The sequence below is a fragment of the Grus americana genome, chromosome 21 (assembly GCF_028858705.1).
Source record: "Grus americana isolate bGruAme1 chromosome 21, bGruAme1.mat, whole genome shotgun sequence".
NCBI lineage: Eukaryota > Metazoa > Chordata > Aves > Gruiformes > Gruidae > Grus > Grus americana.
Genome location: NC_072872.1, coordinates 9057171 through 9073798, shown reverse-complemented (window position 1 = coordinate 9073798; position 16628 = coordinate 9057171). Strand labels below are relative to the sequence as shown.

Genomic DNA, 16628 nt, shown 5'->3' with positions numbered 1-16628 from the left:
TCCAAGTGCAAAACTGCAATTAGAAGTCGCCTTTCCATTGCTGGAAAGCCTGTTTGTATTATCGTACTGGACAACGACTAAACCCTCCACTTCAAAGTTAAAAATTCGCTGCAGTCATGAAACTACGAGAAAGGAAGAGCTGCTCAGCACATCACCTCTAGCTTGATACCAAATTCTGAAGACGTTACCAAGATCTACGGCTGCTCTTCCAGGGCAAAGAAAGGCCAAGGTTGATGGCAAGCAGGTACATGGCGGTGGGGGCCAAAGTCCGTCTGGCAGAACCCAGAAAGGCAAAGCGAGCAGCCGTGGCAGAACAGAGCAGGCAGGAACTGCAGCAAGGCGAACCAAGAACACGGGTTTTGGTGTTACTGCGCCACGAAACGTGTGTCCAGGGAAGGCTGGTATGGGACAGGAGGCTCTCATCATTAGCAGATGTAAGACATTGCTCATTATTGCTACCATCAGAAACCAGAGCATCGTCCGGGCGGCAGCAGCAGTATTTTCTGGATGAAAATGCTCCATTTCTACCTTAAAGAATATCAGTTCTTCCTCCACTACCCAGCCTGCCTTAGCGGATAGTAGAGAGCTGTTCCCAGCTACAAAGAAACCATGTCCTAAATAAATGGAGAAGAGAAAGGCAAATAAAACATTTGATAATAAAGTCTTGCAAGCTGTAGTCTTTTACAGGAGGGAAATAATCTCAATGGTGGAAGGATGCCTTTCCTCACATCAAGGTCAGATCTTCCAAAGGAACCGAGCCCCAAGGTAGCACGCGGACCGGCCCGACCCAGTCGGTGTCCCGAAAAGCACCGTCCCAAGCTGCTTTCTTCTACGCGTCTCCAAGAGGAAAAGCGTGCGCCAAAGCACAAGCCCTTATTATCAAGTTACACGTGGATCCACCTACCGAATTAGTAATTTCTCAGCCTCTCGTCAGCCTACTGCCCCGCTAACGTGGGAGGACCAAGGGAGATGGGAAGTGAATAGATTGACTTGGGTGAAAAAGGCGCCGTGCTTCTTTAAAAATGTAAATGCAATCAGGAATTTACGTTCAAGTGCCGCAGCACCTTCGCCTTCCAGGTGCCTCACGAGGAATGGAGAAAGGCAAGTTGTAGCATTTGTTTCCTATTCCTATGTTCGTCACAACAGGGACGTCGCCCAGATCTAGACTAGGTCCAAGTAATAATCACTATAATTAGCACTTCGTTCATATAATTACCAGCAGACCCCATAACATTTTACAATGGAGGTAATTACCCGTATTTTACAGCTGAGGAAACAGATACAGCGCAGGTGAATAACTTAAAAGAAATCATCAGTAAATCTGTGGCACAGCCAGACACTGCAATTATCCTTATTCCCAGCCAAGGCTCTCCCCAATAATCCATGCTGAATTCACTTCTGTCTTGTGGGAAGGAATCCAGAGAAAAACAAACACAAACTGGAATTTCCAATGTCTAGAAGAGCTGAAAAGCCAGACCTGAAGGAGAAATAAAAACACATTTTTGTCACCGAACGTTTACTCACCCGAGGTCTGCAGCTAAGAGCGCAGGAAAGACACAGGACCTAGCTCTAGCACACACAGAAAGCCAAACGCAGGGTTTCCACTACTGTGGGAGTTCTACTGGAAGCAGAGTAAAAGCAGAAGCACAAGACTGAGCTGGGGAAGGCAGCCCAATGGTGCTGGCTTACCCCTCCAGCGATCAAAGACCTTAACGCACATTGAGAGCTTGAAGAATAAAGCAATAGCGGTAATTCAATTATTTAAGGACTTTGCAAAACAATATATACAGAGAGCAGCGAGCGAGGTGAGAAGCGTGGGAAACTCACCCCCAAGCCCAAGAAGCCACTGCCAGGGCAGCGGTCCCCCCCATGGCCGCAGCTCCGACGTGTGCCGGGGCAGCACGGGGCTTTCCTCCGAGAAGTGACATCTCCCCTTCCCCTCGGAGCACCACAGCAACAGGACTCCCGCCTAGAAGCTGCCTGTCCTAAAGCACGTTGGCAGGGGATGGCTGCCCACTCACTGCACGGACAGCTTCGGCACAGAAATCTGCTTTTTCCTGGAAACAGACTGGGAGGGAGGGGGAAATAATCTCTGTCCTGCACGCTTCTTCATCCTGCATGTTTAGATGAGATTTATTAACATAAAAAAACAAGGTTTGCTTGTGTTGACTGAAACATCTCTTTTTCAAAGTCGTCCAGACTGCAGCGAGCAATTTGCCTGTTGCCTGTGTGCGGTATTAAAGGAACGGCACGAGCAGATGACCCGTACCCCAGTGTGCCTGCTGGGTGGAACAGACTAGGTTAATCCTGCCCCAGCTGCACCACCCGAACTGCACCACGTGCAATGTGCTAGATCTAGTAAACGTCCCAAGTGTTTCATTTCAGCTATTTAGCCTTACATTAAGGTTAGCATATAAAAGCATCCAGCAGCAGAAGATATTGCACGACTTTCAAAATTAAGCCTTGCTGCAGGAGTGGATGTTATCAATATTCTGACTTTGAATAACAGAAAAACCTCGTAAGCAGGAACAAATCTCTCAACAGAGTATTCTCTCAATATTTAAATAGACAAACATTTCGCTTTGCCAACATTTTGCAGCATTTCTGTAGTTCTTTGATTAAGTGTTTAAAGAAAACATGTATTTTAGATCCTGTTCAGTAAAAAAACAAGCTCGGTAAAATGAATTAAGTCCCATCCTCTCTCGGCATACAAGAGACAACTGTTGCCGATATTACCTACTGTCATCCAGTGACACTGCAGCAGAAACCCGAAGACAGACTTTAAGCCCGGGTAATGCCACTGCCGTGTTAACGAAGCAGCTTTTCTGGCTGATATTTACTGCTGTTTACAGAGGAAACAACAATGCCTATCCTCCCTTTCCAAGGGCTCTACCCTTCTTCCCCAGCAGCTCCAGCATCCCGGAAGCCCATGCAACAGCTGAACAGGCACAACCCGCACTCCCTACACCCTTCTCTGCAGATAACCATCTGCATCCAATGGAAGACTTGGAAGGATCATGGAAAAGATAGCATGCATCATTCCGTGTCACCAAACATCTTGTGAGGGATACCCAGCGACTTCCATCGCTAAGAGCTTACCTTATGGAAAGAAGGCAGGATGGACATGACAAAACATCTCCTGAAAAAAGAAACTCTAGCCATCTTTTAACCTCATGGGTTTTCAGATTATTGGTTCCAATTCCCAACATCAGACATTCTTATTCCATCACTTTTCTTCCCCCCTCGCTGTTTGTTCTACCAGGAGGGAGGTGAAAGCCAGCCCTCTGCGTAGAGAAGGGAGATTCCCTTTAGTTTCCAGATGTCTAAATAAAGGGGGTTTAAAAACTGCTTTCTTAGAAAGTCAAGGTGTTCACGTCTAACTGCTGCTGATATAAAACGTGTTACAAGGAAGAGAAAAATAGTCTGCGAGGAGTTTTCTCGGGCAAAATAAATATTTTTTCCACTGAGTTTTAAAAACCCTGTTCTGAAGACTGGTGAAATAGCTCAAGATGATTTTGGAGGATCATACTTCTCAGGCTGACAAGGCAGCATTAAAACCAGAGTGAAAGCCAAATCTCGGCTATCCAAAACGCGCTCGATGTAGGAGCAGCAGCCTTGTATACCAGAATCGATGACTCCAGGCCTACAAAAACTATTACAGCTAAAATTTGGAACAGGAGGGGAAAAGGAAAAAGCCACCCCAACACTTCGCACACTGATTGCGTGATTGTCCATCTCGCTCCAGCCGCTGGCTCAAAGAGAGAAACACGCACATCAACGCAGAGGAGGCACTGGTCGGCAGAATTTTGTGAACACTGCTCTTGACTGCCACGTTATTTGAACGGGTGACTCTGCGAACACAACGAAGGGCAGATAAAAACAGAGATCTTGCTGTTACGCACAAAGGTTAGTGCTAGAAATACCCTTTTCTCAAGCACGGACGACAATTAGAAGAAGGTGATGGTTCCTGGAACAGGCTCTGGCGATGATGGTGCATCCCACTGCTCAGGGGTAAATCTGGGGCCCGACCCCCCGAGCCGTGTGGGGGGCTCCAGGGAAATAAGGGAGGCGAGGCTCAGCCCTGCGGGGCAGCAGAGCCCAGCAAACCCTGCAGGGGAGCTGGCTGCAGCCCCTGCTTCTCCCGGGAAATGTCGGCAGGGCTTCAGGTGGGCTTCAGGCTCCTCCGAGAGGGGCCAGACACGGGCAGCGGCCAGGTGACGACTTGTAATATGTGAATTTTAATCTGTGGTTCTAATGAACGATATAAAGTTTTATAAGCATCAACAAGGCTCAGAGAAGACCTAAATCCATTTCAGTGCTCATTTAGCAGCTTCATCTGTGTGCAATTAAAACTTCAGCATTAAATGTTAGAGAATAAAATAATGAGACACTTAAAAAATAATCTGTGCTTCAGTGGGCCGTGCTCAGTAGATTTCCTATGATCACTTATAAGATAGAAATAGAATGTGGCCAAAATCTCTTATATGCCATGCCTGTACCCTTTCAACAGAAAAATGGAAAAGGAACAGCTACTAAACTTTGGGGGCTTTTCATTCCCACGTTCAGGCAATAGTGCTTCTTTAAGCATTGATAACTTTCCTTTTGGCTTCAATGATAATGTAAAAATAAATGTAAATTGAGTTTCGAGTGAGATTTTCATTTTGGTCTAAAGCCTAATCTTTTATTAAAACAGCTATCAGTGCTAAGCTGATGGTAAGAAAAGTTATCTTCAGGACAGGGAACAAAATTTTAACAATAAAGAATATTTCTTATTCATACAAGTATCTTAAATGCTCCCATGATTACTTTGGGGTATCAAAATGTGACTGGAAGGGGGAAGGAAAACAGCATGTGTGTTACTGACCAAAAGAACTGTAGAGAAACGCAAATTAAAACCAAAGATGTACAGAAATGTCAAAATAAATTAGATTAAATACTGGGAGAACACAGGTCAAAAAAAGTAATGTACTATAAAAGAAACATACACACAGTTAAACTTAAAAGAAGCAAAAACCAATGAAAATTACATGCTTTATTTTTTTAACAACTGAAATAATTTTTATTCAAGAAAAGCCAACATTACATATCCTCATAGAAAAAAAAAAAGACATTTGGGGAGGTCAAAGAACGCTACAGTTTAAAACGATGAAATGTTACAGCTTGCACACCAAAATTAAAAGTGAAATGAAATTAAAAAAATGAAATGGTTACCAAAGTAATGCAGGTCAAGGGATCAAAGGTGAAGGGTCACACATTATTAAAAAGAAATCCAAAAGGGCGTCTGCATCAAGATCTCTGCAAAACAAAGGAGCTTCAGTGAGTAAAACTAATACCTTCCAGGGCATCACATCAACGCTCTCGCAATTCACACACAGCACACGGCAGCGCGCCCCGGCCGGCCGGCTTCCTCCGGGCACGCTGGCGCGCGGGGTGCCTGCTGCAGCAGACCCTCCGGCCACGGCACCCCGGCCACGGAGGTGGCTCCCACTCCTAGCAGCTTTTTTTTTTTTTTTTTTTTTTTAAAAACCTCCCTGCAGAATGGCTTCCACAAGCCCCTTGTTTCCATATCGGTGCATTGCTTGCTTATTATTTAAAAAAAAAAAAGTAGTGTTTTCAGAGCTCAGGATACAAACCGGCGTGCAGTCCTGCTACAGCACTGAGAGGTTACCTTTGCTGGGCAGACTGCTGCTTACGTGAGACACAAACGGATCGCCTGTTTGCAGGGCAAGTATTACGCACTCTTTTTCAAGAGTTTGCTTTATTCATTGTGACTGTGGAAATACAGTAAGTATTGACACAGGCGCAACTGAACTAACTCCCAACATGGTAACGTATCCGTTTCAGGCTACAGTAAGAGAGTAATTCAAATATGGTTACCAAGACAAAGGCCTCTCCTCCTGGAATTTCAATTACACAGAAGCTATTAAAAAAAAAAAAAACCTTTGGTACCCATTTCCAAGCAAGATGCAGTCAATTATCTACGCTAAATTTATGCAGAGAGCGTAATATTTACATCTGATAACTTTAGGGGAAAGACACCCACCAAGGGCATTACATCCCGTTCCACTTCAGCATCCCTCCCCTGCCAGTCAAGGCGTTAAGTCTGGAGTCTTTCATCTGGACCAAAACAGCTTTGTGTTTGAAGCCAAGAAACAAACCCACCCCCTGAACTAGGTCTTCGTAAGGCAAAGAAGCCACCAGCAACAGGATATCAGCGCATTCAAAGTTTAAGTGCAGTGCGACAATCTCACTTGCCCGTGTGCTTTTCCAAAAAACACGTCGCGCCTTCCTGCATCTCTCCTGCTTTACGTGCGCTGCTGGAGAGAGCGGGAAGGTCTGCACTCTCAATATTTCAATATCCCCCTCACCAGCAGTGTCTGGCAAACTCTGCTCCTAAAGCGACTGGCACGCGCTGGAGTTAAAGCTAAGTTCTTGCCATAATTTCCAACTTTATCAATTCTGATTTTTGTGAACCAACCCACAAAGTCGGCTGTTCCGCTGTTATTTCACCCGCGTGCCGAGGCTGGGTCCTTTAACTGCGATGTACGCTACAGATTGGTAAGACGACCTCATTTTGGAGGAAATGATTTGGAAAGCAAGTGACTTAGAAATAATTCAACAAGAAAAGCACAGATTTGCTGTGACTCAGCAGCCAATTAAGTCCGGAAGGCATTAACACGAATCCTATCATCAGGAAGACCCCACACCTCAGGAATTCCTCCGAGGCAGAGATGGGGAAGCGAGCACAGTCAACGTGCAGGCAGCTGCCCGCAGCTGGACACCCCGGTGCGAGCCGGTGCCATGGGTGCCGCACGCCCCAAAGCGTTCACATGGGACTAATTTTTCCTTCGTATCTAGGGTTTTTTTTCATCTAAATCCCCTGATTCTTCTCTTCAAAATAAAACAGCTACCCTTGGAAGTGGCGAACATGAGACCGAGAAGACAGGATTTCAATCGCTCACAAAATGTAATATCCTCAGTTTCCATCCATTTGACAAGTGAACCGATTCATTTGTGTTTATATATGCCAGTCCCTGGCAGAGAGACACTTAAATTGACTTTGTAAATTGACTTTGTTGTAACATTTCCCTTGTAAAACATGGTACAAAGTACAACTCGCATACTGCACCAGTGAGTGCTTTTTACTCGGTGCTGGGCAAGCCAGAGACCCAAGTTTGTGATGCAGTGGTACCTACCACTACTGTTGGTGTTCCTGGAGATAAACAGCTAAATAACAATTAAATTGCTGCAGTCTGCTGGTTCTCTCACGTCTGAAGAAGGCTTTGCATAACCGCTAAGTCCAACTTCTCATTCCCCCTGCACCAGATTCCACGTTCCCTTTTGACACTGTACTCCAGAGCAGCCATGTACCACGAGAACGGGTGAGCCCCCACAAACAATGTGTGCTCAGACTGGGCCAATTCCACACCAAGCTAATTGCTAGAAAGTTTCAACATTGGTAACAATATTCAGAGATATTTTGATAGGTGACTAATGCCAAAAAGCCATTGAGTAAAATACCATCGGCATTTTATACTTTGTGTATAATATGCTAAAATTAATTATGAAGTGATGTTTTTCTTTAGCTATCATTAAGCATAAAAAAGTTAATTTAATTCATTCAATTGAATTCACTCGGGGAAAAATAACAAAAACAGGAGGGCAGTACATTATCCAAAACAATACATTTCATCTGTTTGCTATGCTTTACAGGATTCAATCTGGTCCCAGGACTCCGACACATTAACAGCGCAGAACTGCAAAATCAGCCATTTTTAAAGACTTATCATTATACAATTACAACATTGGTCCTAACATTAACAAAAGGGAAGGAAAAAAAGTTAGGTTTTCCTAAGAGGAAGCTGAGGAATCTCTCTCTATTAAAGCACGTGCCCCGTAGCAGGTATTGCCGCTTTTGTTTAGAATTGCCAGGAACAGTAACCTTTCAATTCTGCTAAATCACCGAGCCTGCTCACAACATTTACTAATTATGTAAACATGACTGAGAAACTGCAAAAGCAAAGCCAGTAGCAGATTTCCTGCTTTGTACATTAAGCAAAGCACAGAATTTCATTAATTTCACAAAATAAACCCATAATGAAGTACTTCTGTTAAAGAGAAATTTCCATCTCGTTCACTGATCAGCCTTAAATCATAATCACACACGCAGCGAGAAAAGCCGCCCACACGTGCTAGACGGCATCAGTCAGGTGTACAAACAGTTTACTCCCGGCTCGGCTCTAGCCAGGGTGTAAGCATTATTCCCTGCTGATTTCACTTTTGGAGCTTTTTCCTCTCCCTTAAAGAAAGTGGGTTTTCCTACGTTTCTGCTGTCGGCCAAGAGGATGGAGATGCTCTGGAAAGCGTGGTACAGACGGCGGGCAGAGCAAGCGTCCAACCAGGCAGCGCCAAACTCGGGTGGGACGTGCCTTTCGCAGCCACAACAGCCACCGCCGCTGAAACAGGGGACGTGATTTTACAGATGCTCTGGCCGTTCCAGCACTTGGCAAACGCTTTGCCCTCAACTGGGCACTTCCTTTCACTCACAAAACCTTACCTTACCTTGTTCCAGCCCCAGCTCAGCACAAACCGACGGGCAACCCTGCGTGCCAGACCAACGGTGGCAGGCGGAGATGCTCCGTGGGAAGCGTGCACAAGCCGGGCTGCGACCGCTTCCCTGCTGCTCCTCCGGCAGAGAGGATCATCAGGAGGAACAGAAAGCAACAAGACTTCTAATAATAGCACTGGCCAATACCGCCGTAATATTTTATACTCCATGATTGCATGGGCAGCGGGCAATTAGTCAAAATTAAATATTCTCATTGCTCTTGAGAGATCACAGAGCCGATGCAGACCGCGAGGCCGTTCAGCTTTGTAAGTGCTCCGCAGCCGCAGAGCTCTCACGACGACGGCCAGCCTCTGGCTTCGGGAAACTCTGCGCTTAAGCAAAACATCTGAATTAACTTGAACACATTAAACCAAATACACTGAACAACTCTGCAGTCCTCAGGAAACTGTAACAAGCGCTCTTGCTTTTCCAGCGAGTTTTACCACCTTGATGGCATATGGCAACGTGGACAGACACCCAATTCCTCGCTCTGACTGTGGCGATGACAAAAGCTCATCCCGCACACTTGCTCAACCCCATGACTTTATAACGCACAAAGCTGCTTTGGGAAATAAGGTTATGAACTGGTACAGTAATGCAGCAACGTGTTACAATACACCATACCGTCCAGGGCAGCCTTGAAACAAATTGGTGGTTTAAGTTTTCAGACGTAAGAGTTAATTCTAAAAGGCACTTAAAAGCATTTTTAAAAAAAAAAAAAAAAAAGAAAAGTACACTATGTCGCACTGCTCGTTCCTTACCCCGAGCGGTACTTGGATGAACAAACCTGCTGACAGGAGCCGTGCCGGCAACCGGCTGCTGGCCCTTCCTGCCGGGGGGCTGAGGGGGAATTGGAGGAGCAGGTGGCAGGCGACCTACGGCTTTCACCGCCTCCTTGCCAGCCTTTCGTAGCACAACAGCCAGCCTGAATGCTTGAGACTCCCTTCCCAAACAGCCTGGGTCCCTTATGTCCCGCAGGCAATCCTCTGAACCTTTGGGATCTTCTCTGTGCTTTAAAGAATGGAAATAACTCGATGTCAAGCGGAAGAGGAGAATGTCACCGTCGTGCAAGCAAAGCAAAAATGCAAGTCCACATCAGAGATGTCAGTGAGCATGCAGCTCAGGGTCCCCAATGTGGCACTGTCAAAGAATTACTTCCTATGCTTAGTAACGCCCAAATACAGAGTTTTGTAACCGCACTTATTCGCACACCACCAAGCAATACCTGAGCCTGAAACCTGTAAAGAGTTGATGCTAGATATCACATTGGGAAACGGGGCGTTTCTGCCTCTCCCCTCCAGAAAAGCCTGAGCACACGAAGCAATTACTACTGGTATTTTCTACCGTGGAACTTCTGGGCTTCTCCCAACAGAGAGTGTAAATATAGAATCCTGTCAGAAACAAAAGCCCTAGGTAGCATTTTACATTTCTGATGTTTAACTTTTTCTTCTTTCTCATACTGTGTCATTAAGTGTTTACAAGGATGATTAATGACTGCGGCTGCCAACTCCATTAATGAAAGGCATCTCTGCTCAAAGCTGCAAGCCCGCTTTTGGCAAGCGCCGTGCAGAGACAAGGTTACTCCGACACCCTTGAGCCCGGCACCCGCCCGTACCACTCCACGCCGTCGGGCTACAGGCAGCACCACGCTACGGCAGGTCCTTGCTCCATCCCCTCGCTGCGGCCAGACCCAGATCTGTATTGCTCAAAAACACCAAAACGGTTCGAAACAAAGGACAACTCAAACCCGAGAGCAAGGAACTCCTTCACACGCACAGAGCATTGTGGAATTTCTGGCAATTAACCGATTTAGCCTAACGTGAGAAGTGGTATGAAAATCCCCCTTCTATCCTCCCCCAGAGGAAGAGAAATAGCGCACATACACTTTCACAGGCATCTCAGAAAAACATAAATCTGTACTTAAATTGCTTGACTAAACTTATGATTTTGTACCTCTGGTAAAAAAAATTTGAATTAGAAGAAACACTTCCTTCACTAGGAAATATAAAACCACTATAAACTTGATTTAAGATGAGATGACATCTTGATATGGAAATATATTTCCATCAAACATTTCAGCTAAAACTGCATCATCTGACAGAAAGCAAACATCTTGATAACGTGTTCTAAGCATTTTTAAATGCTCCATTTCTCTCACTGCTCATAGCATTATTTTACTAAGTGTAAAGTCAACCACAACCTATTCAGCTCTCAAAGGATATTGTTTCTCCATCCCAATTACCCACTCCAGAGCAACACATGACCATTATCCTCAATCTGCAGATGAAAGCGCCCAGAAAAAGTTATTTGCGGCGTTCCCATGGCGATGCCCTGGTAGAGGAAAGAACAAACGCCAGCTGCTCCCTGACCTCCGCACTCAGCGTTGGCAGCGTCTCGTTTGCGGATGCAAGGGACCCGTCGGCAGAACAAGCCCACACGCCAGCCCCACGCGTCCCCCCTTTATGCTGCCTGCCAGCCCCGGGGCTGAAAATACCTTTGTGCTTTATTTCAAGGGCTCGCTGATGCGTACAAGTACCACGCCACAGTTTCCTTGAAATATCGCCATGCAAAGGGGCACAAAAAGCGATGCTGAAGGGTTTCGGCAAGCAGCCGGGTCGTAGTCAGCCACCCCTCGGACGCATCCCGTACGGCATCCCACAGCAATTCCCACCGCGCCGGCACGCGGGAGGAGTCGATGGCGAGACCAGACATCGTGAGTTTGTCCGAACAGATACGGGTGTGAGGGAGGACAGCAGTGTCATCGGCGTTCAGATCTGCAAGTTACTTTACGCGTTTTATTTCTTGTACATCTTTTAACGAACCTCCCTATCGGTGAGGCACCTCACAGGCAGTGCCAGTGATTTTGAAATCACCTCAAAGATTCCGGAAGCACCGCTGTAAAATCTAGAAGCCAAAGATGTATTTTATACAACTCAGGCCTTCACCAGCATAGACAGAACACCTGTGTACTCAGATGAAAAAATATACTCCCTTAGGAATGACTCTGAAACATAGTCCTGCATTATTATTCAATTATACCCTAAGAAAAACTCAAGTTTTATAACAGTGAATAGAATTAAAGTCCCAGGTTAGGGGTGGGGAGGGAAATAAAACCTGTAAGCTAAGCTCCCTCCTCCCCCGTAATTAACACAAATTTTCCAAGACTTCATCTAGGCAGAAGATTCTGCCTTTTTCTTTTTTTTTTTTTTTCTTCCCCTGAGCTAACGAGGCCAAAAATCTCTGACCGCAAGAAAAGCTCTTCCTTTTAAATAATGCAATGGGGAAACTGCAACCAACGCACCCCACGCGCTGGCAGAGACAGCGCCGGTAATAACCCATGTACAGAACCAGCGACAGATTTTGGAGGGATACAAATGAACGAGAGAAACTTGATGTTCAAGACGACAGAAGTGGGTTGGTTCTGGTTTTTGAAGATACCCGCTGATGACTGGTGATTATTAGCAAACAACCCCTCCAGAATTGCGGTATGACAAACCTGCACCAGCGATATGCTGGCAAGCATCGTCAACACCGTTCACGTCCCCCTCTCCAGAATGCTGACACATCCTTCAGAAGGAAGGCCACACGTCCAAATTTTAGTTTTCTTCTAGTATTAACACTTCGCACACACCTACGCTTTCCTGTTTGCATCATGCTTATGAATAATAAAGATTTTCAGCTGTATGATTAACTTCGTTTGCCACATTCTGTACCCTGGGAGACTGCACACACCAAACATCGTTCAAGAAGAGAAAGCTGAAAGCCTGCGTATGTAAACGTATACACAAGGCTCTAAATAGGGACAACAGAAATACCAGAGAAAAGTGACTGAAAACCAACAAGCTGCTTCCAATGACAAGAGGGAGCATCACTGCCACCAACCTGCACGGGGAGCTTTCCTTCTCAACTCTGTCAAAACATCATCTTTTAGAGCCACTGGAATTGCTGTTACTCCGTGCCCCGTTCCCATTAGTATAAACGCAATCATCACAAGAATAAATTGCAACCCACATTTCCTACAATTTACATTTCAATTCAAGTGACCCAGGACAAAAACATCTACACAAAAGAGCCAATGACAGCAGCTCCCCAAAAGACCCGATTAATTCTGTCACAGTACTTAGTACATTGAAAATAAATCCTTGACTTTAACTTTCAGACAGAAGGAGGGGGGTGAAGGACTCCAACTCTGAAAAATACACACACGAACTGATCCGTATTTGACTCTGCGCTCAGCTTGCCACTTGCGGTCGTTAAACTCGTGAGTACAGTGTTTGTTAACACATTTAGACGTTACTGATGACTGATTAGAGGGAGAAGAACAGTTAGCTTGCAACAGGCAGATACTAACTGCAGTTTCACTGTCATTTCTCAAAGTTGATTGCTTCTATTATTAAATGATTCCCAGAAATACAGCAAAGAATGTCAGACAGTGCTGCTGAAAACTAAAACTATATGGTGTAGCTTCCAGCCTTGCTGCCCAGCAGGAATGAAGACAAGGGATCATAGAGCTACTGGGATTTTCTTCAACGCTACCTTGGCCCACCACACAGAAGAAATACTTGTTTCCTTCCAAGGAACCCCACTATGATGTGTTAACAGGAGCTGCGCAAACTAGCACATTCAGAGTAACTGGATTCCAGTATAAAATGCCCAGTCCTTTATGTCCCCCATCCTTCACAAGATTTCTCAGACAGGTGTAAGCTAATTATTTCTCAGGACCCCATTTGGCCAGAAAGAACATGCACTGTTTTTTTGTTCGGGAGTCTTTATGCATAAGTAAGAAAACATTTTGTTTAACATGGTACCAAAACACCTCTCTAATTTTCAACAACTCTGAAACATGTCAGTAAGATGGTACAAGATTTGCCCGAGACAAGCGACATACACACACACGAGCAACAGACTCCTACTAAACCAGCAGTCAGCTTCCACATTTGCCTTCACGTCTAGTTCAAAGCTCACTTTCAACATGCAACAGGACTTTATTATTTAACAACGGGTTCCAGAGCTAGGGAATTCATACTCTGTAACTTACACGGCATGCTCTCAAAAAATAATCCAAAAGCATCACGTAAGCTGGTACGTTTAGCAATAAATAAGAGATTTAACTACCTCATTAGTGTTCCAGCGATGCCTCTCTTTCGGTAAACTTGAACATTTTGGTAGACATTCAAGTAGCTTCTTCGGTAAAAAGATTTTTACATGACTGCCATTGCTGTTCCCGTGATCATCTAGAAAGAAGAGAAGACACGTGATGTACACACAGGAGAACAGGCAGTTTCCACGAGGAGCCCCTGGCTACAGCAGGACTTGGAAACCCACCAGTTCCCTCATCAAAGAGCAGGCAATTTGTCATTGCAAAGAAGAGTACAGCTTTCTGTTGAAATTGCACTTTAGCTTCAGAAATATAAATACAGTTTAATTCTTGTGGCTGCAAAGTTTGAGAAGAGCTTTGATGGATGCGTGCACAAGCAGCCTGCGTGTGCTTACCTGTGCCTATTTTAGATTATTATTTCCCTCAGTGACAAATTTTACAAGCAACGGCGACAAAACGTTATAGAAGCTGTGACCACAGCGGTATGACCTGCCAGGAAAGTCATAAATGAAGTTCACACTTGACAGGATTTGCAACTAAATAAGCACAGAGCCCTAGTACCCGCTATAATTTTGTCAGGCTGCACCAGAAATGCAACTCGAGGTCTATTAGTTCATTTAAAACTAAAATACACTGTGCCTGATTAAAAACAAGTTACTTTTCTTTCCACAGACAGCTCAGAAAGTGAATGTAGTTCCTCAGCGTGAGTGAGGCAGAGGGATGGAAATCTGCCTACCTCACCATGCCCGGGTGCTCTCGGCAGCAGAAATACTGAAGAATACAAAATTATTCTTTTCTGTTGCTAAAAACATAGAAGGTGCATCAATTCCCCTTAAAAACCGAAAAAGAGAACCCAAACCCCTCAAGTCCAACAGCAGCCCGTAGAAGTCCCAGAAGCATTAACTTATGCCTCTCTCACCCCTCCACCACCACCTGAAGAACCAGAGCATTCACATACACAAAAAGGGTATTAACTTTTTCCTTTCACGTATCTAATAATTTTATATCCTTAAACAGATGCCAGCGTCATGATAAAACCCCTCTGCAATTACATACGATACAGAAATCTCCCGTGACCTGCAGCACACCAGAGAGAACCCATCCTGCAATCATTTCAGAAAGCGGGCGAAGAGCGCACACCAGCAGCCAGACATCTCTAGTATTTTTAAAGCTTGATTATACTCTTGGATGTGTCAAGTTCAACAATATACATGCTGTTAAATCAACTACTCGTGCAAGCACAGCAGATGAGCTTACAAGATAAGCAGTGATGTGTATGATAAACGTGAGCTGCTCTATAATTTATGAGTCCTGTGCGCTCCCTGAGTTATCGGGAACTTTACTGTACAACTGCCTTGGACTAAATCAACAGGGCTGTGGAGTTTCGGACTTCTTCCTGGGCAAACGAGCAGGCGGGCAGCATCGATCTTTGCTGAACCGATAGAGAGATTGGGAAGAAGGTCCTCTCCGCTATTTTTTCATCTACCCTTCCAGGATTTCTCGCTTGGCATCGAGCATCTCAGACCATTGCTTTTCGGCCACATCTTTTTCCCAGACAACATTCTGCACGTGCGATCGTCACCTTGTTATTTCCCACCATCTCTGTCTGCCCAAAGCTCTGCAACCGTGCATGTCGCGACGCTTGAGAGCAGCCACGAAGACGCCGACTTGCCTGGGGCACGGTAGGGAGCAATGGCAGCCCCCAGCCACTCCACACTCATTTTCAGATCCGCCACCCAATTTAGCTGGTACCTACTTAACATTCCCTACATCAACTTCATACCGTTTTCATTTCTCGTTCAAAATATTGCATTGCACTACATTCAATTCATTAAGGCGGCAAAGTATTTTACAGCACACATTACTGCTTTTATCAGCCAAACTACATCCCCAGTTACATCTCATCAGCTTATTTTCCATGGGCACATTTTAATTGACATTAATTGTATTACTTCCCCTTACCTCCGTATCAGTCAAGTCCTCTATCATTCATTCCATTATTTTGCAGGGCTGGCAGACCTCTAATTATTCAGCTCATTTTATTAACTTTCTTCCACTGTCATCAATTATCAGTATTATTAATCCAGAAAGTGCCTATGGATAATAGACCCCTTAAAAATGTTTTGGTAGAAGTTATCAGAACTTGCTGACTCCAAACCTTCCAACTCCTGGTGTTAGCATCTCAGACCTTTCTGCTGTTAGAGCAATGGAAAGTCACTTTCACCATCCGGTGCCTGCATCTCACCTACAATTCTTTTTCCTGCGTTTAGCAACAACGTTTCTTCATTCCAAGTTGCAATCCTTCCAACTAAACCACATCAATCTTTAGGGAGGAGGAGGGGGAAAAAAAAAAAACCGTGGTTGTCCTTTGCTTTGAATCAAATCTGTCATTTCTAGTCAACTCGACATACCCACTCAGCTACCAGAGTCTTCTGATGAAGTCCGAGGAATCAATGCTGCTCAGCATCCACGCCAACTTCCAGAGCAGCCAGCATGCCCCAGAGGGAGTACTTTACATTTATTTAGAACTAAAATTTCCTCTGTAGTTAAAAAAGGAGCTGCACTTTCACAATGCTTATTTGATTTTACTGTGCAAATCCAGGCCAGATTTGTGGTTGTACTTTCCTCCTCGTATTATTTTTGCTATGGGTGCGACTTATGACATTGTGATCTGCAAACCCATCCAGTGTCAATACAAAGTGCTTTTGCAAGCAAAGCTGCGCTTGCACAAGGAGGATTTGCCAGTAAAGCTGTATCGACAAGGGGGTTTTTTTAGTGCAAAGCTGGCCACAGCTCAGGAATGCTTCCCAAGGCATGCACGGCCAATTCTGAAAACTACAGTAAGGAAGCTGTTTACTAAAATATAGCAGCCTACAACCTATCTTGTCATAATTTGGTATGAAAATCCAAAAGTTGAGTTCT

General features: G+C 44.9%; 1 protein-coding gene across 10 annotated transcripts in view; it reads right to left on the bottom strand.

Moving 5' to 3' along the window:
• The window catches only part of CAMTA1 (calmodulin binding transcription activator 1), a 299381-nt gene that overhangs the window by 257904 nt on the left and 24849 nt on the right, over nt 1-16628 (bottom strand). For all 10 annotated transcript variants that reach the window (XR_008580122.1, XM_054849895.1, XM_054849894.1 and 7 more), the window contains one exon: nt 13724-13842. Coding sequence is in view for 9 of the 10 variants with exons in the window: in XM_054849895.1 (XP_054705870.1) it covers nt 13724-13842 (119 nt within the window). In the remaining variant the exon portion in view is untranslated. The remainder of the gene's footprint in view (nt 1-13723; nt 13843-16628) is intronic.